The 25,566-nt window shown below is 39.9% G+C and overlaps 1 protein-coding gene across 3 annotated transcripts in view; it reads right to left on the bottom strand.

The window, feature by feature from the left end:
* SMG1 (SMG1 nonsense mediated mRNA decay associated PI3K related kinase) overlaps positions 1-14,916 on the bottom strand; it is a 95,429-nt gene extending 80,513 nt beyond the window's left edge. The window contains exon 1 of one of the 3 annotated variants that reach the window (XM_016196258.2): positions 14,739-14,916. In XM_016196258.2, the coding sequence (XP_016051744.2) occupies positions 14,739-14,824 (86 nt within the window). In that variant the 5' untranslated portion in view covers positions 14,825-14,916. The remainder of the gene's footprint in view (positions 1-14,738) is intronic. The other 2 variants (XM_016196262.2, XM_087815637.1) reach the window with 2 other exon arrangements.
* Between the last annotated feature and the right edge of the window lie 10,650 nt (positions 14,917-25,566).

Here is a 25,566-nt window from a genome sequence, read left to right as displayed (position 1 = left end):
AACATCAGTGATGAGAGTGTCACTGATTGGCTGCCTCCTGCACACCCCTGGCTTGGGGATCGAGCCCGAAGCCTGGGTATGTGCCCTGACCAGGAATCAAACCATGATCTCCTGGATCCTACATTGATGCTCAACCGCTGAGCCACATAAACCACATCTGGCTGAGCGACTTGATTTATTTTTAATAATTCAGTATCTCATGTATTGTATTGCCTACCATATTTAGTCATTCTAATGGAAAAGCAGAAAGATAGCGTGGCCCTAACAGGTTTGGCTCAGCGGTTAGTGTCAGCCCTTGGACTGAAGGGTCCCAGGTTCGATTCGGGCCAAAGGGACGTACCTTGGTTGCAAGCTCAATCCCTGGACCCCGGTTGGGGTGGGTGCTGGAGGCAACCAATCAATGTCTCTCTCTCTCTCTTTCTCTCCCTCCCTCTCTCTCTCTCCCTCCCACTCTCTCTGAACAGCAACAGGAAAAATATCCTCAGGAAAGGATTTTAAAAAAAAAGGTAGCATAGCACTGGCTTAAAGTTGCTGTGCTTTCCAATGAAACCAAAGACTGTTAGTGTCTGAATTAATTAATCAGTTATATGAAGAGTTGGAATTTACAGCTTGAAAAGGACTAATTTAGCCAAGACACAGAAACAAAACAGTGCACTTATACCAGTAAAAGCCAACTCTTACCTATAATAAGTTCTAAATTTATAGCAAAAAAAAATTATTATCAATGCCCAAGAAATACAGGGCAATCTTTTAGCACTTAATTTTTATTTTATTTTATACTTTTATTGATTTTTAGGGAAAAGAAGGGAGGGGGAGAGACAGAGAAAAACATTGATCAGCTGGGCACATGGCCCCACAGGAATCAAACCGGCAACCCCTCAGTGCACGGGAAAATGCCCATCCAATTGAGTCATACCAGCCAGGGCTAGCACTTAATTTTAAAAAAAGAAATGCACCATAAGTTCTTAATATTTTATCGCTTACCCATTTTGATAAGCTTTCAAAATTGTGGCTGAAGTCTTATTAACAACTAAGGCAATGCAAAAAATTTAGAGTCAAAGCACTAAGGCTGATAAAATCTGAAAATCATTGGCTGAGACAGAGACATGAAATCCCCTGCTAATTTATTTTAGGTATTTAAGTATTCTGAGGTCCTGTACCTCAACTGGCATAAATTCATATCTTACTAAGTACCAAGAATATTGGTAATTATAAAATCTTGTATGCTTTAATCTCCAATACAAATGTGAATTCGATGTTCAGTATTTAACAAAAACAATTTTGTTTATGCTAAATAATCATACACCTAAAGGTTCCTGAATCTATCATGTTAATTTGACTCACTTTCTCCTGGCCTTTATTTTTAAACCCAAGCTAGTTTACAGCCTTAAAAAGAAACCCTGCTTAAGGTCCCATCTGCATCACTTATCCTCCCCTTTTGTCCAGCAAGTCAAGTACTTTAGAAACATCCATTTCAGTTGGGAAACAGCCAAGATTGAAAGGAAATCTCTTACTCTGTAACCTCCCTAGCACAGGAAGAACAAAAAGACAAAGTCTACAAAGAACCATGTCCCACCCCCAGGCTCTTTAGTTAAAAGCCAAACATAGCACTACAAGGACAGAGGAGATGGAGAATCACTAAGAGCTAAACACCACAGGAACCCTAAAAGAATGAATCTTGAAACCAGACTGAGGCTCTATAATCAAGGAAAAGCAGTGTTTTACTAATATAAGAAATGTATATAACCATCTTTAAAAAGTCCTGAAAACAGTTAGGTAATGACTATTACCTAACTAGAGTTATTTTGATAAAGTTCCTCTAGCTAATAGTCTCAAGCATATCCCCAAGGGGCTGACATGCATGTGAGATTCTCTAACAATTACATATTTTAAATCTTCTCTTTAAAAATAATCTTAAAGTTCTGGCCAGGTGGCTCAGTTAGTTGGAGCATCATCCCAGGCACCAAAAGGTGGCTGGTTCGATTTCCAGTCAGGGCACTTACCTAGGTTGTGGGTTCAATCCCCCGTAGGAGGCAATCAATCGATGTTTCACTCCGGTGAAAATTAAAAATAAAAAATAATTTTAAAAAGCACCGTGAGCCCGGCCAGGCGTGGCTCAGCGGTTGAGCATCAACTTAGGATCCAGGCGATCGGGGTTCGATTCCCAGTCAGGGCACATGCCCGGGTTGTGGGCTCAATCAATGACTCTGTCATCATTGATGTTTCTGAATATCTCTCTCTCCCTCCCTTTTCCTCTCTCTGAAATCAATAAAGAAATATTTAAAAAAAAAAAAAAGGTACCATGGTCGCCTTTAAAAACAAATGTACTGTGTAACAGATAACAGGTGAGAGTGGTCAAAAAAATGTGATTCCAAAAATCATTCATAACACATTAAGAAAAAAAAACATATTATGCAATTCAGACATAGGTACTTTTAAAGAAAACTAATAGCACATTAGGCACTACATTATCACAAAGGTATAGTACACCCTACAAATCTTGGGCACAGTCAAGGCTTTGGGGCATCATAAGAGCAATATTCTATCAGGCATCCCTTAACATGTAACACATGTTAAATAATGGCAAATATAGAAAAGACACTTAACTGAATTTCACATTCCATGCCCATGATTCTCAACAAACATGAGGACATTACTAGAAATATCTTTAGGGGATTCTCAAATTATACATGACTGCAACCTTCTTAAAAAATATACCTTAGGAAGAAATCTATAACACCCTGGGGTTCTATCTCTAACTCTACTAATTAATGTACTTATACTAAGACAGCAAGTGGATTTTTAAATGGACTCTGGTTCCTTTCAACATCTTCAAAAACTACTACAGGCCCGGACGGGCGTGGCTCAGCAGTTGAGCATCGACCTAGGATCCAGGCGATCAGGGTTCGATTCCCGGTCAGGGAACATGCCCGGGCTGTGGGCTCGATCAATGACTCTCTCATCATTGATGTTTCTATCTCTCTCCCTCTCCTTTCCTCTCTCTGAAATCAATAAAGACATATTTAAAAAAAAACAAAAAACTACTACAGAACCTATGTCCTTAGGTGTCCTGAAGTAGGAAATATGCTGTTAAACAAACTGATAAAGAAACATACTATCTGTAATCAAAGGTAAAATATGTATGATAAACCCTCCTACTTAAGCATTGGGATTTCTTTTAGGGGTGCTTTGAAATAGCCATTTCCTACTACTAAAACATAAAGAAAAATGTCTCATAGGAAATCTCAAAAGATACGGTCTCCTAAATCTAATAGGAAAGATACTTTGCAGAATAATCACACTATTCTAACTAGAGGAAAATGTATTAAATGAAGATAGTTTTTGTAGTTCCTGAAACATACAAGCAAGCAGCAACCAAGGACCAGGAAACAATGCTCCCACTGTGCTCATCAGTAGCCAGAAATATACTGAGGTATTTAAAGTATGTAGTCTTAAGTTTAAGAAAGCTCTGGAACAGTTAAAAATGATCACTTAAGCCATTTTAAACCCACACGATCTATACAAACTGTATCTTTTTCTTTTGCTACATTGTATACGGAACACAATTTAATCAGATTGATTTAAAGTGGCTTCAAATAAGAACCTTTTATAATTCCCTTTACAACAAAAAAGAAAAATCAATGTCTCTAGATTAAGTCCCTTAAGAAACATCTTTTACTCATTTTGAGTCAATCTATAGTGCCATAATTTAAAATAGTACCAAAATTTCATGACAGCTTAACACTATATATATATTCTTACAATGATATGAAATTTCATTAATTTCTATCTTTGTTTAGAGGATACATGTAGGTTTTTTTTTTAAAGAAGTACTTCCACCTATTGCACTGGCAGAGTATATCTTTTCCATGATTCCATGGATCTATCTCCCTACTCCTTTTAAAACATACATACACATACTAGTCTGGGGCTGGGGGAAAGCAATGCAGCATTCAAGTGGCGTTCTTAGAAGAATTAGTTCTTGCCCAGCTGGCATGGCTCAGTGGTTGAGCATCCACCTATGAGCCAGGAGACTGCGGTTAGATTCCCAGTTGTGAGCTCCATCCCCAGTAGGGGGCGTGCAGGAGGCAAGCTGATCAATGACTCTTGTCATTGATGCTTCTATCTCTCTCTCCCTCTCCATTCCTCTCTCTGAAATCAATAAAAATATATTAATTAAAAAAAAGAATTAGTTCTTAAATTCCAATGATATAATAAAAGTTAAGAAAGGTACAAGCTACCTTTTAACCTATCCTTTCTCTATTCAATTCCCTTTGTCCCTGCCCTTCAATATATGTAGTCACAAAGATTATGTTTGCTGGATCAGTTTCAACTGGTACCAAGTTCTTAACGTGAATAAAAAGATAGGGGGGGAAAAAATGATGCAGATCTACAGTCAAATTCCTCATTAGTCACTTGAAACAGGTTTATAGCCTAATGGAAGCACAGTAGAAAATGCAGAAAGAACACCATTATACTGGAGAGCAATTAACTGCATCTCTACCAATATATTTTTTAAGTATGAATACAAACAATATCACAGATGTCATATGCCATACTTAACAAAAATTTAACAATTATGAGCTTTCATTCATATATACTCTAAGAGATTCAATCAACATAAATAACCTTTATGAAATTTTTATTATTTTTAATCCTCACCTGAGGATATTTTTTCCATTGCTTTTCAGAGTAGAAAGGGGAGGGGGAGGGAAGGGGGTTGAAAGAGAGACATCGATGAGAGGGAGACATCGATGGGAGAGAGACACATCAATTGACTGCCTCCCACACGCACCCCAACCTGGGCCAGGGATTGAGTCTACAACTGAGGTACATGCCCTTGACGAGAATCGAACCCAAGGCCCTTCAGTCTGCAGGTTGATGCCCAAACCAGGTAGGGCCCTTTATGAAATTTTTAGAAGTTACTACACACACACACACACACACACACACTCACTCACTCACTCTAAAAGAGAAAAATGAAAAGTGAACTAGAGCGTGTGTGTGTACATATGTATAGTAAATTCTAAAACTTTTTGAGGAAGAGACAAGAGATAAAATCCCACATCTGATTCAGACATAGTAACAAATAGCATCTGTGTAGCACTTTAACAGATAAAGTAATTTCTCCAACTTTATCTTTAACCAGCTCTAACCCTACATTTTAGGAAGGTAAGAATGGCCTCCTCAGAGGAATTGTTGTAATGCCAGTACAAAAGACCTTTGTCTTCCCATTCCTAGCCCACTGCTATTTTCATGACACCGGCCTCTCCTAAGATAAATGTATGTGAAGGATTAATACTAAAAATGCACATATTCTTAAAAATGAATACATCTTAGAGAGGAATCTAAAACATTCTGGTTCTATTTCTATCTTCTCCGATGCAATTCTACTAAGACATCAAGTGGATTTTTAAATGGACTAAAAGAATGGGGAGAACAGCACTTGGTATAATTTTTATATCCTCAATAAGATTACAATAAAAACATAGGGAATATTAGCATTATAGTAACTATACAAGACAGGCCACTTTAAATAAAAGGCTTCTTTTACAAAGTTTTGTTTTTTAGTCAGTCAATTGATAATCTCTCACACACAACCTTTATTAAGCCTAAATTAATTTTTGATTTCAATCTTTTCCAAAAAGGGACAAGATATCACATATTAAAATGCTCAATATTTGAAATAATGACAGAATTAATCGCTTATAACAGAATCCTAACTCCAACTCCTTCAAAAACAATACAAACCGTGCCTTTAGATTCCTTTAAACCTAACAAATATACACTAAATCTCAAGTTTTATAGTCCTACTACTGGGAAACCTGCAACATTTTCATTTTCACATTTATCCAAAGAATATAAGGACAAGCAAGAAAAACCACCAGAGTTTTAAGAAAAAAAATCCAGAATGTTTTCTTTCCAATTAAACATATATTCATTCAACTGTACCATACTATGGGATACTGATCATCTTCGGATTTTTTAAATCATCTAATCAGAAAACAGTCCAATTTTATAAAGAGAACAAAAAGTTTGACACCTTTCCTCAAATGAATAGGATTTTCTAACTTCTGGCAAATATCAGAAAGCCAATGAAGGGGACCAAAGTCCTGCTTTTTGGGATATTGATTTTAAGCTGATTAAGAAACAAAAAACCCTCCTACTTTTCTGCCCAAGATTCAGATGGAAAGATCTGCTCCAAGAAAGAAACCTTAGCTTATTCGCCTCAGCTTAATTTGAGTTAAGTATGGTAGATAGGAAGGCACCAGGCAGGAGCCTAGTTAGCTAGATACCCTCTGTGTCCCACTGAAGCAAGAATTGACCTGCAGTATGTTCAGCTCTTTCTCAAGTACCTGTAAATTGCCTACTTCCTTTCAAATCCCATCACTAACCAACCCCTTCTCTTTTGTCCAAAAGACAAATACATACATACACATACACACACACACACACACACAATTTTGCCAAACTGTCTTTGGAATTTTCATGCTTATGTGAATTCCTCGTACACATGCATTAAAATTTTATTTTCTCCTGTTACTCTATCTGTTAATTTGATTATTAGACCAGCCAGAAGAATTTAGATGGGAGAAAAAGTATTATTTCTTTAGCCCCACACCATCATAGAATCTGTCATTAGGGCAATGAATCTGAATTTCCAGGGTTAGAATCAAAACAAAGAATCTGGAAATAAAGGAAGTGTTACACTTCAGGCAAGACATTCCAAGGTTCATATTATCAGGAATATAAACTAAGGAGACCCTCAAGAGGCTGAATAGCAGGAGTCATGAATTACTTCAAAGAACTAAATATTTCAAGATGAAAGTTAAAATTTCAATTGCATACAACAGACCTCTTTTAAAATCAGAAAATTAAAATGCTGCCCAGACGGGCGTGGCTCAACGGTTGAGCGTCAACTTAGGATCCAGGCGATCAGGGTTCGATTCCCGGTCAGGGCACATGCCCAGGTTGCGGGCTGCAGCTGATCAATGACTCTCTCATCATTGATGTTTCTACTCTCTCTCTCTCTCCCCCTCTCCCTTCCTCACTCTGAAATCAATAAAGATATATTTTAAAAAAAAGAAAAATTAAAATGCTAAAGAGGAAAGAGGAAAGATAAGCTTTCAATTAATAAATTTAAATAAGAGGGAAAAATTTTAATTCAAAGAACTTCAGTAAAAAAAAAAAAAAATGTTGCCAATGCTGTCAAATATGAAGGAAAAACTAAGCTATATCGCTATAAAGTTCAATATGTATATATTAATGGAGCCTTTTCCCTAATCAACAGAAAGGTATTAATATATTGGATGTGACTCAAAAATAAAGATGTAGTAACTATTTAACAATTTTTTAAAAATCTGGAGACATATGAGTATACAATTATCTCAGACCACTGCAGAGCCATTAATAATTTTGGTTCTTTATTATGATAAAAAAGGGTAAGGTAAAGGGGGAAAGTAGTGCCTCTCTTATTTATAAACAGAGAAAGAACATAACTTAAGAAGTTCCATACCAAAAAACAGTCTACAATTCTGATACCAGAAACTCCTCTGAAAAAATATTTTTACTATTTTGTTGTTGTTAATCCTCAAGCCAAGATATTTTTCCATTGCTTTTTAAAGGGAGGGAGGGAGGGAGGGAGGGAAGAAGGGAGACACATCAATTGGTTGCCTCCCACATGGGCCTGACTGGGGCTGGGGATGAACCTACAACCCAGGTACATGCCCTTGACCGAGAATTGAACCCGGGACCCATGGGTGCACAGATAGAAGCTATAACCACTGAGCCACACCAGCCAGAATTGAAAGAAATGTTTTTAAATAATACAAAAAGTCTGTTATGCCTGGCTGGCATGGCTCAGTGGTTGAGCACTGACCTAAGAACCAGGAGGTCATGGATCGATTACCAGTCAGGGCATATGCCCTTGTGGGCTCGATCCACAGTAGGGGGCGTGCAGGATGCAGTCGATCAATGACTCTCATCATTGATATTTCTCTCTCTCTCCCTCTCCCTTCCTCTCTCTGAAATCAATAATATATTTTTTAAAAAGTCCTTAAAGGTTTCCAAGTAATAAACATGACATCCTAGACATACTATGAATAATAATATAAATAACAACACTAACCTCCAAAGCAATCATTTCTAGCAGGAATAAAATTTCCTTTTTGAAAGGACATAAAGATTAATATAAAAGAAGTAATTCACTGTTTAGAAATCTGTTGAATCTGGAAATTTGGGGTTTCAGTCATTCCCAGAATCAGCGGGCATACGGCAAGTAGTTTGTTTCCTCAAGTCATTCTGATGAAATGCCAGAAAGCTCAACCCAGTGCTTAACTTTAAGTGATTTAAAGAATGTACAAGTAGATACAATAGTTACAGGATAAGATAATGTATAAAAACTTTAAATATGAGAGCAAGGTATTTTTTCAAGATGGATAAAACTTATGAATCTTAAATAACCATATTCTTTCTTCTGTAAAAGATCTGGCCACCTCAGTCCACTAGAACACTGTTCCCTTTGAACCTGTTCAATCAGCTTATTTAAGTTGCTGTCTCTGGCTAACTGGGCTGTTGTACAAAAACAGTTCCTCTCAAAATGCCTCCTATAGTAAAAGTGTTGTAAATTCTGGAGTTAACTCTAAATACAGAAACAAACTTGCAGAATTCTATTTTCATGTATCTACTTAAGAAAATAGAAATATACAAAATAGAGTATATACTATTTGATGTACTATAGCAGGGAAGAAAGAATACAGTGGTACAATGATTATACAAGATGCATGCACATATGAAAGTTATGTTTTATTGGGGAAGACACATATGAAAATTCTAGGTAGTGGTAAGTGCTATGAAGACAACCAAAGTGAAGTGTTAGAGAACACTGCTTCTTCTCATTGAGGGGGTGACATTTAGGCTGAGACAGCATAAGAGTATCCCAGGGTCAAGTATTTTAAGAGAAAACTGTGCAGTAACATGCAGCAAGAATAGCACATGCAAAGGTCCTAAGGCAGAAATGAGCTTGAGGAGTGCTTTATGGCAAGAAAGCACAGCAGGGGAGAATCTGGCTCTGGCTCAGCCCTTAGAGACTTAAACTAATTGGAGAACAAGAGATCACTGAAGAGATAAGCACCATTAGCTTTCATTGGAGAGCTGTTGCAAGATTCAGAAAGAAGAGGGATCACTGAGGGCAGAGGTAACAGGGAGGAGTCTTAAGGGTTATATTGCTGAGTATGAAAAACAAGAACTAAGCGAGAGTAGGTATGGAGAGGAAAGAGAAAGGTGCGTGAACCTGTGGCTCACAGGAATAAACTTGGCCAAGCAGAGGAGCTCTTCTGCGTTCCAGGACATAAATGCCTGGAAAGGTTACCAGCAGATCCATCGTCCAAACCTGATTTCACAGGGATCTTCAAATATCCCAATTAAGTATATTTATAGAAAAAAAGAATCAAAGAAATATCTTGAAGATGATGAGGTTATCAATCCTCAGAAACCATTAAGTTGGTAATAAATTATAAGATAATATTCTAAGGCTTCTTTTCTACAAAAAAATTAAATTAAATTAAGGCAAAACCTACCTGTGTACTCCACCCATGGTTTTTTCGGGGGGGTGGTGGTGGGGTAGGGATGGGAGTGGGAGTGAAATCCAACTGAAAAGTCATTGTGTATCTGCATCTTGTTTAGGGTCATTGTCACTCAAGTGTCTACATTTGCCAAATACAGTAAAATTAAGACCTAAACATATGTAAATTTTATATAAAGAAAGTAACACAATGGAGTTTAAAAAATTCAACTAAGAAAAGTACACTCAACTAATACAAGATGGAGTAGACCTATTTTAAAAACACAAACATCTCTATATCAAAAGGCTATAGGAATTTAACAGATAATACTCTACATTTTTAAAAATTTCAATGTAGTAAGGTGAAGTATTTCATAAAGGAATTAAACCACAAAATGTCTGCAATCTTTACTGTTAGGTCTCTATATAAGAGAGTGTGTTATGTTTCATTTTGTAGTCCCCAAAGTAAAACGGGTTCTAAGAAAACTTTAAGATAGACAAAGAAAAATAACCAAAATAATAATACGAGGAGAAACAAAACGACGACTTGTGTGAAGTCCACTAAAAGGAGCCCAACTGATTTACTTTAGGTGGTTAGGACAGGGAAAGAAAAGCAAAAAAGCAAGTGCTACTACATGCCAGGTAGTAAAGGCAGGAAATCTTAAAAAGCTGTGAGAATTCAATGTTCCCAAAAGACACCATGGACCACACTCCATTTCATGTGTATGACCATTCCTTATAATGTAAGTGTCCTAACCTGAAGTGTGAGCAGAAAAAAGGTACCACTTTAGTGATCATCTTCAAAATCAAAACCAGATAACAAATGACTGCTTTTGCTTATGGAAGTTCCGGTATATTGGGCTGAATAGTTTTGTCTGAATTAAAATCATGACTTATGAAAAGAATATTTAGGTCCTTAGCAGTTTCTTGTCCAGACTGTTCCAATTACTTCCTACTGCAATGTCGCACGCACGCACGCACGCACCAACTAATTTTAATCTTCCTAAATTTATGCCACTTTCCTGCTGGTAGAATGTCAGTGGTCCCCTAAAGTCATTCCAAATACATTTAAACTATGATTCAAGGCCTACAATCCAGCTCCAATCCAACTCTGAGCTTTCTCTCTTATTTGTATTACTCCCCACAAGTATCCCATCCTTCTAAACAAACTAGAAATGTTCTACCAAGGACAACTTACATTGTGCCATCTCCGTACTTTCTTCTGTTGTTGTTTCTGTTTGTTTTTAAGATTCCTTACCCCACCCCACACACACACCATTTACTGTCAAAATAGTAGAGATCAATTTTATGGTCCCACTGCTTCCCCACCCCGTAACCCCCATTCAACCATAGCTTTCCCTCCTCTGACTCTCCAGGTTTTAAACTATCAATCACATATAAAAATAATTATACCAAGAATTATATTACAATTAATATCCATATAATACTTAACCTTTTACAAAGTCCTTTCTTATCTGCCGTACTAACCTATAACCTCCTCTATTAGTCATAAAAATCCCTAAAGCATCAATATTTCCTGAACTGGAATATTTTCATTGAATTAGAATATTTCATAATCTCCTGTTAACTAAAAAAAAACAAAAAAACCCTTCAATTATACTCCCAATCTAAAAAAGAACCAAAACAGATGGGGGGGGGTGCAATTTAAAGACACAATTATTTCATTAAAAAATATATATTTTATTTTACAATGGAAAAAATAGCACCTCCCCGCGCAAATTAAGCACCCATACACAATTACCTGAAAAACCTTAGTGGGCTTAGAAATCAGTGGTACATAATTGCCAATTAAATTCTATTCTATTTAAAGCTCAACTTATAGTTATAAAACATGTAACTTCTCTTAATTTTTTTCCTTATGTAGTTTACTATATTATGCATCTATGGATATTAGACAGTACAGACTCATAAAAGGCTGAATAGACAACTCTGACTTCAAAAATCCAGCTTCTCACAATGTCAGACATACTGGTTTCTGGCTTTTCTATCTTCACAGCATTCTTCCTTGTCTTTTGGTCTGTGACAATGGAGACTAAAGGTATTTGTACTTTTGAGAACTTTAATCTGTCTAGATTTTACCAAAATGGAAGATATTTTTAATATACAGTTTCATCCTTTTAGAATTGTAGAAAGATCATAAGTTTGGGCACTGTAAGACACCTAGTACCTAGCTGTTAAAGGAATAAATGCCTAAGACTCCCAAATGTAGAAGTAAAATCTATTATTTTCTGTTGACCTGCATGCTTCCTCTTGTTGAACTAATCTATATTTGACTTCAATGTAAAATTAATCATGTCATTTGGAATATTAAAATGTACAATAACTAATTACACATTTTATTTTAAAAACAAATCCTTCTGATCTCTATCTTGATTGGTACTAGGTTACTTCCCAAAATAAAGTGAAGAAAAGGAAAAGGTTTGGCTAGAGGCAATGAATTTAAAAAAAAACATTTGCCTAATCACTCTTGAGAGTACAGTGAATAGAAAAGAAGACTATAGTGCTAGAAAAATGCTTTCTGCTGAAAGTATGCTTTTAGCAAAGGTGGGCTTGTTCTGATGCCATATGACACTATTCTATTCAGCCACCTGGAACACTTCCTGTTAATTTGTGTGAAGTACCACGTGTGGCCACGATTGACTCAACAGTCAGTTTCCAGACTAACCGACTAGAAGAAACCAACAAATACTACTTTTTAAAATCTCACTTTTTTCTAAAGCTTGTATCTAGGGAAATGGAAGCAAAGGAGGAATGGTACAGAAAGGCAAAGAGTCTTTTAAAAAACCAAAGTGATTCAGATGAACCACAGGAATCTGCCTGCATTTGAAGATGTTTAGAAAATAAGCCCTGGCTGAGTAGCTCTGTTGGTAAGAGCGTCAGCCTGATAGGCCAAAGTTGTGAGTTCAATCTCCAGTCTGGGCACATACAAGACGCAACCAATGAATGCATAAATAAGTGGAATGACAAATCGATGTCTCTGTCTGTCTGTCTCCCCCTCCCTTCCTCTCTGTCTCTAAAATCAATCAATAAGTTAAAAACAAATATTTATTTAAGAAAGAAAACTCCATTTAAACAAGGGGGAAGATCAAGCTCCATTCTGTCAGTTAACAGGAGACCGTCACCTCTCCTGAAGTGAAGTGGAGACAGAACCACCTCAAATTTAACTTATGAAAACTTATGACCTGCCAAACACCTAAGGTTGTTTTTTATTGGCTATTTAACAAAACTGAGGTGACCATGCAAATAAAGCTACGGGGTATTGTCCATATTTCTCTGTTCCCTACTCTCCAACAAAAGTCAAGTTATTTCCAACATCCTAACCAACGGTTACTCTGTGTAACCAAGTATACCTCACAGTATCCGTCCACCTAGGCATAAGTTCTGACACTTTATTACAGAGTATGGCTTCAAAGCAAGCATACATCCCCCCTAACTCAGCAAACCCCATCCCACAAAGCCAAGAAATAAAGCACTTGAAAGAAGAAAACATGGGTAATATTAATAATCCATGTATATATTCCATAACTGTAGAGGCCATTCTGCTTCATATATGTTAAATGTCAGGTGACCCCCGCAGGTGGCTGCAACTCTGCTATCTATTTAGAATTACAAGCTACAATTAATTCTTTTCCAAAAGCTCTAGGACTCTTTGAGAAGGGCACTTTACATAGTCCTCTAAAGGGATATTAAATTATTTTGTATATAATGACCACAATACTGAAAAATAATGAAAAAAATCCACTGTCAAAAAAGAGCTGTCAAATTCAAATGCATTTATCATCTAATTCCTTAAATGCAAAAAAAAAAAAAAATCACACATTTCAATGAAAGAACAAAACAATTAAGGACATCAATTACAGATAAAAATACTTACCCTAGTCAACTGATTTTATTTAAAGCACTCACAAACTCTACCTGGCTATACTTTTTAAAACAATTTTTTAAAAACTATGTAACATCTCAATTCCAGATTCAGACATTATCTTTTCAGATCATTTAGTTACATACATCAGTTCTCAACAGACACGGGATTTGTCTAGACATAGTAAATCAAATAGGATGCATACCACCCATTAGCCAAAAGATCATTGTGATTTTTCTATCAAGTCTTAAAATGTTACACACTAACATCTTACCCAATTATTTCTTTCCAAACACTGCTGGAATTAACATCAAAAAGGAAAAGTTATCCCAATAACCTGTGTCTTACATGTATTTGGCCAGTTCCTGGACAATCATAATGCAAGTGTGCCTCAAAGTATAAATGCTCCATGAATCAACGAATCCTAAAATGTTATATACATTTAGGGAGTTCTAGGCACCGGGCTAAATCCTACAAAGTCTCTGAATATTACAAGCACTTATTCAATAAGAGAGGTAAGAATAAATCAGTCCGAAATTAAGCACAACTGCCCCATGATTAATCAGAAAGACACCACATTTTAAGTTGATGCTCCTATTTATTACAGTCAATACCAACTAGGCCCCAAAGCGGCCTCAGAGCAAAGCCTCCATACAAGGGGAAATTCTCTACTCTGAGAGAGTGGCCAGGTATGAATTGCTCTCCACCAAAACTTCATTTCCCAGGACGAGTTGGTCAGCCCCATTAACACACTCCCAATCTCACCTCATGCCCCGCCACTACCCTGCCTAAAGTCAGACGAAAACCTGAGTCGGGCGTTGTTGTTTTTTAATTATTAACACGTGGGGGGGAGTCACAGAGGAGATCACAGGGGAGGAGGTCTTTCACATGGGGGCTCAGAGGGCGAAGGACCAAGTGAAAGAGTAACAGAGAGGGTCCTGGACTCTCAGGATCCCCCAACTCTAATCCCAACTTGGGGAGATGGTAACTAATATGTGTCCCCACCGCAAGGCCTCTTTCTTCACCACCCTTAACCCAACTCCTAGGCCAGTGCCTCGGCCGGGCGCCCAGGGTCCCGGCTCCTGCCCAGGGGGTAGAGGAGAGGCATTTAGGCCTTGCCTCCCAGCGGCCTTCCACCCGGAGCCGGGACGGGAGGGGACCCAGGAAGCCGCGCCCGGTTCCCGGGGGGTGGAGGGCCTAGGCCGCGCCTCCCAGTCCAGCGGCCTTAGGCCTCGGCCCGCCCGAGGCGGGGCCCAGGGGTCGGGGTGGCGGGCTGGGCTTCGGCTCACCCACCTGGGTTGCCAGTCATTCCAGCTCCGCGGGTACTTAGTGCCGCCGCCGCCGCTGCTCAGCCGAGACCCCGGGGCTCTGCGGCTCATTACCTTCCCCGACACGACATGGCCAAGCGCCGCCGCCCGAAGAAGCGCGAGTCGCCGCCCGAACCGACCGCCGCCGAGACTCTGCTCCGGCCCGGGGATGAGGAGGAAGCCGAGGAGGAGGAGGAGGCGGCGGCGGAGGGCGGGGGAGGCAGACGGCCGTTCCGGGTTCCGCCTGAGCCCGCAGCGCAGGACGAGGAGGCGGGAGAGGCACGGCGACGGGGAGGCGGAGGAAGGGGAGGCGACGTCTCTTCGAGGCCCGTGCGCGGCCCGCGACGCCGGGGCCCAGGAGGAGGACGGCGCGGAGGAGGCGGTGGCGGCAGCTCCTCACGCTCACACAGCTACGGCTTCCCCGCCTCCCGACTCCGCCCGCCGCGCTGCCGCACGGCATGCTGGGAGCGAGAGGCGGGGCCCAGGAGCGGGGCCGGGGAGGGGGCGGGGCCGGGGAGGGGGCGGGGCCGGGCGGGGCGGGGCGAGCCGACAGCCTTCCCGCGCCCAGGGCTCACCTCCATTCCCCGCAAACCACGCCAAGGTCCGGGGGCCCGCCGCGGGGGCTCATGGGAGAGGGGATCTCCGCCACCACCCCTACATGCGCACCCTCCCAGCGCGCCCCGGAAAGCACCTGTCCATTTCGGGCCAGGCAGTCAGACGGTAAGAGGCACCCGATCACGGACCCGGGGTACCCGCGGGCGCTCTCAGTTCTCGGGCGCCCACCCTCCCACCCTGTGTGGTGAAAAGTAAAAATAATGAAAAAGAAAGGGAGTGGATATCCACTTACCCAACCCCAACCTGAAGTGTGCCCTGGAGTCCTGACACCTTGACCATTTCTTCATATAGCAAAAAACGAAGCTAAATAGAGGGGGAAAGGGCAGTGACCACGAACCCCCGTCCCCACAACAGGAACTGTGCTTTGAAATCCTCGCACCCTAGCGCTTGTCCACCTTCCCCACCTGTAAGAGTTTGGCTAGAGAGAGGCAAACCTGCGCACTCCCCCCGCTCCAGCCCCCCAACAGTCTCCCCAAAAGACTTGCTTTACTAAAGCACCTAATACGTACTGTGGATGCAGATACGAAAAGGAAAGGTGGACAAGAGTCACATGAAACCGGTAACTGGAGTTAGCCTTGTCTACCTAGAGGGTCTTAACCCTTTGTTTTATGTTGCAAGAAAAAGTCTTTGTGTAATTAAAAATTATTACCAAAAGTATTTGAAGATTATGAGATGTTGGTATCTCCACACACATACCCCTCAATCTTTGGCTCCTTGCTTATCCCCACAAACCCTCACTAAACTATGATCCTGCCAACTCTAAAAGATGGAAAGTTAGATTTTCAAATGAGCCCTTCCTCCGCATGCGCCCATCTCCCCCATTCAGGAGAAAAGAAACTCCTGCTCTGAACTGGAGCTGATATCTGACTCAATGGAGAAATTCTCACTAGGTCAGACCCAAGCATGGTCAACCAGACGTGTAAAAAAATAATTTAATAGTGCACCCAAGTTAAGAGGGTTATATTCCTCATGTACACACTCCAGCCTGAAATTTGCCCTAGTACCTCCACATTTGCCTACCTCTCTCTTGCTGAGGGGGGATATGAGGAAGGGTCCTATCAGTTGTAAAAGAGGCCCTACAAGAGGTGTCCTTTCTTCTTGGTTTATTATTTCCTCTCCCCTATTCTTCTATGAAGAGAAAGAGTCCCTCTTGAATCAAGTCCCAAGGTTAGGGTCCCCTCATTAGTATGGTCCTCTCTGGAAGACTTATTTCTGCCACAAGGTATTTTGATTTTGTATCTTGTAGTCGATGTTTGATTACATAAGCAATAGTGAATACATTATCCTCAAGTATTTTTAATGTACAGCCTAATCATGATTTATTCTTTCCCTGTCCTCAAGGAACTCTGGAAGTAGGGGTCAGAAAGACAGCTCTATTATAAGAAATGACTACAATATTTAGGTTTGCCCTCTCTCCACCACCCTGCAAGCCTGTCTTTCAATCTGACTATAAAGTCCCCCTCTCCCAAAGCCTTTTCTTAATTTTAAATTCCAAATGTCCTTGAACCTGTTTTCCTCAGAATCTTTACTTTTTATGCAGGTGAGATGATGCTCCCCTCCTCTTCTGGACCCTCAGGCCCATGAGCAAATGGCTGATGTGGCCAAGAAATCATTTGTACTTCCTTAAATAATTGATTGCAATAATGATACAGCGAACAAATTATGTCAATTATTCATATTCTAAAATAATTTGCAGCAGAATAACCAAAACCTTCAACCCCTGAGAAAAATTACAGGAGTTTTCTAACCTTTCCAAATTACAGAACAACAGCAGAGTAATTTCAGGATGGACTCTGGGTTCAAATTCCAAGCCCTCCCCTTAAAAACTGAGGAAGCATCAGCAATCTCCTGACTCATAGTGCCCCAGTTTTTCATCTGTAAAATGGAGATGATAACAGTACTGCCAACCTCTTAAGGATGTTGAGAGAATTAACAGAGATATTGCCTGTAAAGTTCTTTGCACAGTGCATGCCACACAGTAAGCAGTGAATAAATAATAGCTAAAAATTAGACCTACAACCTCTCTGAAACACATGGTCATTCGGATAATATTTGACCAATGAAGCAGGAGAAAAAAAAGTAACTGGCAGGTTGCTCAAACAATTGCTTCTTATTTATCATTGCTTTTTGTACTTCTCCCACAGAAATCATTAAAAACACTCAGTGTTGGCAAACGGGTTGTGTAAGGACACAGGAGATAGGTGTCATTTGGCAGCAACTTCCTGGAAAGCAATTGAACAGTGTGTATCCAAAGACTTAAAGTTGTTAATACCCTTTCCCCCAGTAATTCCACTTCTGGGAACCTACCCTAAGAAAATTTGCCACACTGCAGCCAAAGTGATTTTCTTAAAATAAAAATCAGATCATGTTACCATCCTACTTAAAACCCATCAGTGGCTTCCCATACTTGTCACTACTAAGAGCCTACAAGAGGCTATAAAAGTTGGTTTCTTTTACACTGCAAACGTCACCCTGGCCAGTGGCTTAGTTGGTTGGGCTTCCTCCTAGGCACTGAAAGGTTGCCAGTTTGATTGCCAGTCAGGGTCAGTCCCCTGATGTGCAGGAGCCAGACCATCAATGTTTCTCCCTCTATCTAAGGGAATTTTTCTTTTAATGTACATTGCAAATATCCCACAGCAGCTCATATCCAGATCAGGATCCTATATGTGGGTCACTATTTTGTCCCCAGGGTAAAATCCCTAGGCCGAGGCCTCACCCCAGGCCAACTAAATCAGAATCTCTCAGGGTAGACCCAGGCATCGGTATTTTTTAAAACTTCCACAGGGGATTCTAATGTGCAGCCAAGGTTTAGAAACACCACTTTCAAGCCTGTAAGCACTGAACATGTTATCAGTGCCCCCTGAACCTCAAATCCTAATATATGTGGGCTGTAAAGACAATTCTAAACCACTGGGAAAAAAAGAATTGAAAGCCCAGTTTTTCCCATGACAACTACTTGGATACTTTAAAAAATATATATCAAATATGGTCAAGTCTCAAAACTATACAAAAAAATTTATTTTCATTTCTTTTGGTGGTTCTGTTTCACTGGTTCCATTGGCACTTCTCCATTCCACTCAAGTCATAGAGACCAATTTTCTCTTCCTGAAACACACCAAGCCAGAGCCTGTGGGCTTTTGTACTTGCTCTTTCCTCTGCCTGGAATACCTTTCCTACATTTTTCCCATCAGGGTTGTGTTGATCGCCAGCAAAAAGTCAGCCAAGATATTCCTTCAACAAAAAGGATTTCTTCAGGGGTAGGGGTGGGAGCAGGGCGGGGGGAGGGGGGGAAAGATTGCAATTCAGCATGTTTAGCTACAGCAAGCCACGTCCCTCTTTCAAGTTGGGGAAATCAAAGGAGAGGAAGTTCTTATAGAGGGAAGGGGAAGTGGCTGGTGTTGTGCTGTTATAACCATAGAGATCTTCCTGCAGAGCTTTTGAAACCATCATGGATGTGAGAGCTCCTCCACCAGGACCTCCCCCGATTCTGGTCCTGGTTGAAGTCTCCGTTAGTAATTTCCACAGGGTGAAAGTGAGTGAAGTGTTTATGGTGCCAAACTCAAGGAGGCACACTCACTCTCAGGATTGTGCAAGTGCCAACCCTGCCTCACCCTAGTCCTGGCAGCTTTCTATGGCCCATCTTAATTCTTCTAAAGGTTTTCCCTGGCCTCCCAGCCCCCCAAAAGCTGGCCAGTACCCTTTCCAGGTACTCTGTGACACTCCCTACTTCTTTCCTTGGCAGCACCCATCACCATCTGCAAGTATAAGTTTTTCTCCCATTTATCTGTCATGCCCTTAGGATACGAGCTCTGTCTGTGAAAGCAAAGTCCACACCCATCCCACCTCTACCCCTTTGATCTCCAGTGTAGGAAGTCAAAAATAGTTGTTAATGGGAGGAATGAAATTTAAATTAACAAAAATATGGACTAAGATCAATACAAAAGTGTTAATCTCAGTTTCACTTATTAATAGCAAGAAAATGTTCAACAGTAGGAAACTGATTAGGAGATAATACATTCATAGTTAGACTTTTCTGCAACCAATAAAAATTATATTTATGAAGAATTTTTAATGAAATCAGGAAAATATGATGTTAACTTGTTAAAAAGAAAAGCATGAGATGCAGAAGTGAGCATGTGCTAGGACCTCAACTGAGTTAAAAAAGGGAGGGGGAGGTTTCATAGAAAAAAAAAAACTTAGAAGAAAATGTATTAAATTTACCTAATATTGATGTCCTATGATAAGTGGGATCATGGGGGATTTTTTTTTTCCTGATTATTCTTAGTTTCCTAATACAGAAGTGGTAGTTATAAAACAAAAATTTCAAAAACTAAAATGAAGCATTCAGTAAATACGTGTTGAATGAATGGACAAAGAATGAATACTCATAGGGTGTGGCACTGACCCAGATAGACCAATTAAATAAACTTTGGCCAAGGCATTGAGTCTTAACTCTAATAATAGTGACCAACTCTAGCTGATATTTATTGAGCATTTACTAATGCCAAGCACTGAGCCAAATGCTCAGTGTGGGCTACTTCATGGAATTCTTCAGAACCACACTATGACGTAGGTATCTCATACCAAGAGGAACTGAGCAGCCTGCCCAAGGTCACCTGCTGGTGATAGGCAGGAACTGTCACAGGCAGGGACAGAAGAGACATTTGGTCCCAACCTCACATATGTCAAAGGCCTCAGATTTAGACCTTTGACATTATGGCCTAATAAGGTTATACAGAGTCCCAGAGGAATGCTGACAGGAAAGATGTCCGGATTTAAAAATTGTGTCCCCTTATTGGTCCATAAGCCTGCAGAGACTCTGCATGAACACTTCATAATAAATCTGGTGAATAGCTCATTATATTGCATTGTGTTAAAAGTGTTCAATTATAAATAGGAAAACTCTTAAAATATACCATAAATTTTGTGCCCTGTTTGCTATTTCTTAAATGTTTAACATACTCAGAGCCTCAAACACTGCAATTTGACCTGAGCCTTTCTTAACTTCTGAAAGACCCTGGCCTTAACCACCAGGATTTTCCTAAATAGATCTTCCAAATTTCCTAGACAAATTCTCAAATTTATATCCTGATAAACAAAAAATAAGGCTCTCTCTTTTGCTCCCTTTAATTCCCAGATCTGATGCTGGATTAACCCCAATTAGGCACCAAGCATGGAGGAACTTCATCCTCAAACAGGAGACTTGAGTACAAAAATGATTTTAAAACACAATCTTAAAAGCAAATCCACATCAGAGAGACATTACAGAAGATTTTTAAAAAATAAGAACAGCAGTCCTCTTATTCCTGCTCCCAGATAGGAAATCGTTGTCACAGTCAGGCTCCCTTAGTAAGGGCTATTTTTATAGCCAGTTTTCAAGCTGGTGCTGGAGGAATTTGGCTGGGAAACCTCATGACACATTTGAAACCTCCACTCAGGCTGCCTCAGCTTGAGGCAAGGGCCAAGCTTCTATGAATCAGGACACAAGACGTGCTGCCAGTGGCTTATGCACTCTCCAAACAATAAGATAGGAGGGCGATGACGCCCAGCCAAAGCTGTTTGAGACTTATAATGTGGAGAAACCGAGAGGGTGAGGTTCCCCCATGGTTGGCCTAGTGGTTACCAAGGATTTGTGTGGGGATTCTAAAGGAGCCACCTCCTTTGCTTCTCAAGATTAAAGCAATATCAGTTAAATAAGATGCAGAGTATGTAAATAACATCTCTGCAGCAAGTCATTGCCACCTATTGCTTGTGTGGTTATCTTTTTTTTTTTTAAGTTCTGTTTGTTTGTTTTTAAATACATCTTTATTGAGTTCAGAGAGAGGAAGGGAGAGGGAGAGAGAGAAACATCAATGATAAGAGAGTCTTCATTGATTAGCTGCCTCCTGCATGCCCCCAACTGGGGATCGAGCCCAACAAGCATATTTCTTTCCTTTAGCTAGTAAATGTCTTTATGAAGAATTGGACTTTATGGGAGTCAGTCTTTTTATTTTGTTTTTTTATAATTGTTTTTGTTTATTTTTTTAATTTATTGATTTGAGAGAGAGAGGAAGGGAAAGAGAGAGAGAGATTTGTTGTTCCATTTATTTATGCAGTCATTGGTTGATTCTTGTATGTGCCATGGCCGGAGATTGAACCCTCAACCTCGGTGTATCAGGATGACTCTCTAACCAGCTGGGCTACTCAGCGAGGGCAGGACCTTCTACTTTGAATGCTAACTGACAAATATTGTTTGGCCAGAGAGAGTGTATCTTCTTTCCTGTCTGGCTGTTATTAGAAGGAGCTCCTAGCAATGTAGCCTTTCGTTTTTCACTCAGTTTAAAAATATTTTTTAATTACGGTTTACATTCAATATGATTTTGTATTAGTTCCAGGTGTACAGCATAGTGGTTAGACAACCATACACTCCACAAAGTGTTCCCCCTGATATTTCCAGTACCCACCCGGCACCATACACAGTTATTACAATATTATTGACTATATTCCCTATACCGTCCTTTACGTCCCCATGACTATTTTATTTTAAGCTATGGCTTCTAGTGCCTTTCCCTGAGTTCTTACCCAATCCAGCCTTCTTTAAGCATCTTGCCAAAAGTCAGGGCCCACCAGGACTGGGCTGAAAAGATATTAATGCGTGGTGAGGGCCGCAATAGGAAGTGTGCAGATGGAAGCTAAAGCCAGGGTACAGGAGAGTGGTGCCTTCAGCATTTGCTGTCACTTCTTGGAAGTCACCCAAATCTGATGATGATGATGATATAATTCATATCAACAATAGCTAACATTTACTGGGCTCTTGTTACCTACCAGGCCTGGTGCTAGGGGCCTTACATAATTAGTTAATTGCTAATTGAATCCTCAAGCTGACCACAGAAAGTTGGTTGTTCCTCTTAGTCCCATTTTACAGATGATGAAGCAGAGGCTTATAGAGGACAAAACTTGCCTAAAGTGATATAGCCAGTAAATAATAGAGCTGAAGTTTAAACTCACATGGGGTTGCCTCACCTGTCTCCACACTGCCCCTATAATTTAGCCAACAATCAACTTAATCTATCGAATTGTATGAGTAGCCCATTTTCTTAAAAGCCATCATGTGTCACAAGTTTAATTCATTATCGTTAAAGAGTGAAAGAGCCCAGCAAGTAAGGGAAGGATAAGTATTTCCCTCCTGACTTCTTGCTGAAATAGAAACGTTCAGCCTCTTCGGTGGTCTGCTATGTGTCATAACTAAAACGATCCCTTCGTCCCATGCCAAGGAGGCAAATAAAGGCTTACTCTGGAAGGTCTTTTTTGCTAGAATGGTTTGAAGGTCACAATGCTTGGCATGGCGTTCGGACCATCCTCCAGGCATGCCACCTCTCAGGGGACCCTCCCTGCTGGGCCCTGGAAGAAGCTTCTCAGAAAAAGACTTGAGGTGGCTTTTGGATGCAGGGAAAGCAGATGGCCGAGTATGAAATCACCTCGGGTAAGGGAAATAGAAATATGAAAATAATAGGATTATAGAAAAATTAATAGCCTGATCTCCAAATCACCAGCAAGTGTTTGGGAAGTGTTTATTCACAGCAAATACCAGGATGGGAAAGAGCTAATAAACGACAAAGCCTGGCCCTGTGCTACCCAGTTTAAAAGCAGATACCACATTTATCACCATTTTGTTAAAATAATAATGACTACTTAGAATTTTAATTATACTTATGTCTAACCACCACCATTCCTCAAACTCTGGGAGGTAAATATTATCAAATCCTCATTTTCAGATAGGAAGAAACTGCACTCAGAGAGTTTAGTGAGTAACTTGCCCCAGGCCACCCGGCTGGTAAGTAGCAGAAACTGGTTTTGAACCCTGGGTTTCTGATATCAAAGACACCTCCCTACCTGAAAACTACCTGAGGGGCATAGGAGGAGGAACATTTTTCTGACCATTCTATAATGTACCAAATTTGTTAACATCAAAGGACACTATCAGCAAATGAAAAGGCAACCCACGGAAGAGAGAAAATATTTGCAAATCATATATCTGAAACGGGGTTAATGTGCAGAATATACAAAGAACTCTTACAATTCAACAACAACAAACAACTCAATTAAAAAATGGGCAAAGGACTTGAATAGGCACTTCCCCAAAGAGGATATCCAAGTGTACAAGGAACACACAAAAAGATGCTCAACATCACAAACCATTAGGGAAATGCAAATCAAAATCACAATAAGACACCATTTTCTGCTCATTAGAATGGCTATTATAAACAAATAAACAAAATAAGTGTTGGCGAGCTTGTGGAGAGGTCAGAACCCTTGTGCATTGCTGGTGGGCATGTCAACTGGTGTAGACACTATGGAAAACACTATGAAAGATCCTCAAATAGTTAAAAAACAGAATTACCATATGATTTCTAATTCCATTTCTGGGTATATACCCAAAAGAATTGAAAGTGGGGACTCAACTAGATATTTATACCCATGTTCATACAGCATTATTCCCAAGAGCCCAAAGATGGAAGCCACACAAGTGTCCATGAGTAGATAAACAGAATGTGGCTTGTCCGTACAATGGAATATTATTCAGCCTTAAAAAAGAAATTCTGAGATATGCTATAATGCAGAAGAACCTTGAGGACATTATGCTAAGTGAAACAAGCTGTATACAAAAGGACAAATACTACATGATTCCATGTGTATGAGGAACCTAGAGTAGTCAAATTCACAGACACAAAGTAGAATGGGACGTTATTGTTTAACTGGTACAGGGTTTCTGTTGGAGGGTTCTGGAGACGGATGGTGGTGATGGCACCACAACACGAACGTACTTAATGCCACTGAACTACTCACGTAGATGGTACATTTTATGTTATGTATATTTTACCACAATAAAAAAAATGGAAAGAGAGAGAGAGCAAGTCAAAGGAACTATTACTGTTCTCTACTTAAGAATGCTGCCTTCCTAATAGTAACAAGAGACAAAAAACAAAATCTTTTATTTTTAAGAAATTATTAAGTTAAATTATTTTTAAAGTAATGAAGTAATAGATTTTTCTTATATCTTATTTATAGAAGTAATTTTTAGATTAAAAAATATTGCTAGTGCCAGTCTGTTCGTCAAAATAGTGTGGGAAACCTGCTGAAAACCTCATTAACTGTATTCAAACTTTATGAGCAAGAGTTCTCGTTTAGACCGACATTATCCGATACGGCAGCTGCTGGCCACTTGTGGCTACTGAGCACTTGAAGTGTGGCTGGCTCCCACTGAGATATGCTGGCAGTAAAATATATGCCAGCTTTCAAAGACTTATTACCAAAAATAGAGCATAAAATATCTCATTAATAAATTTTATACTGATTATAGGAAGTGATAATATATTGGGTTGAGTAAAATATATTATTAAAATGAATGTGACCCATTCCTCTCTGCGTACGTGATGCCTACATTGTAGCTGGGCAGCTCTAGAGGTACAAGCTATTCCTGGGGCATTGGCAGCCCATCAGCAGTCTCTGCTGAGAATTATGATCCAGGGTCTCCTTACAAGACCTAACCTTTCTACCCTTCAAGGCCCAAGTCAATTCTTCCATAAAATTTATCTTTAATACCTAAAGGAACCCCCATTTTCTGACCCTCCAGAGTTATCTTAACCTCTCATTTAAGCACTTAAGTGTACTAAGTCTTAATTCCCCAACCAAACCAATGTGCGTAGTTTGTAAGAAGCCTCTGATTTTTGGTGAGGAAACACACAGCATCATATACGTTCCATCCAGTCTACACTCACAACGGACATCAAGAATCAATCACAGCACTATGCCCACGACAGACATTAGGAATCAATCACAGCATATTTTCTTCCAAGCCCATTGAAGGTCTTAGTATCATCTTCGATACAGAGCTCCAGGCAGCTACTACCCATTGATCAAAGTTGTCATGAGACCAAAAAATAACACACCTATTTGCCACCCCTGAAATAGAGTAACTTAGTAAGATTGACAGAGTACATTCAGCAAATGGGCACAAGTTTAAATTTTTCTCTTTGCATCACAGGCTATGTAATAACAAAATGAGGCTGATAAGTGGATTTTATTAATAGTGTTTCCAACTATGTTATTGTTGCCTGATATCAGGTATGTGGGTAATTCCATGTTTCCAATGAAGGCCAGGGATGTTGACAAGCATTCTGCCTGTCTTCTTTGGGATTCTTTTTAGCAGGTCCCATCAT

The sequence above is a fragment of the Miniopterus natalensis genome, chromosome 3, assembly GCF_054644295.1.
Source record: "Miniopterus natalensis isolate mMinNat1 chromosome 3, mMinNat1.hap1, whole genome shotgun sequence".
Lineage (NCBI taxonomy): Eukaryota > Metazoa > Chordata > Mammalia > Chiroptera > Miniopteridae > Miniopterus > Miniopterus natalensis.
This window is presented reverse-complemented; position numbering and strand designations above follow the sequence as displayed.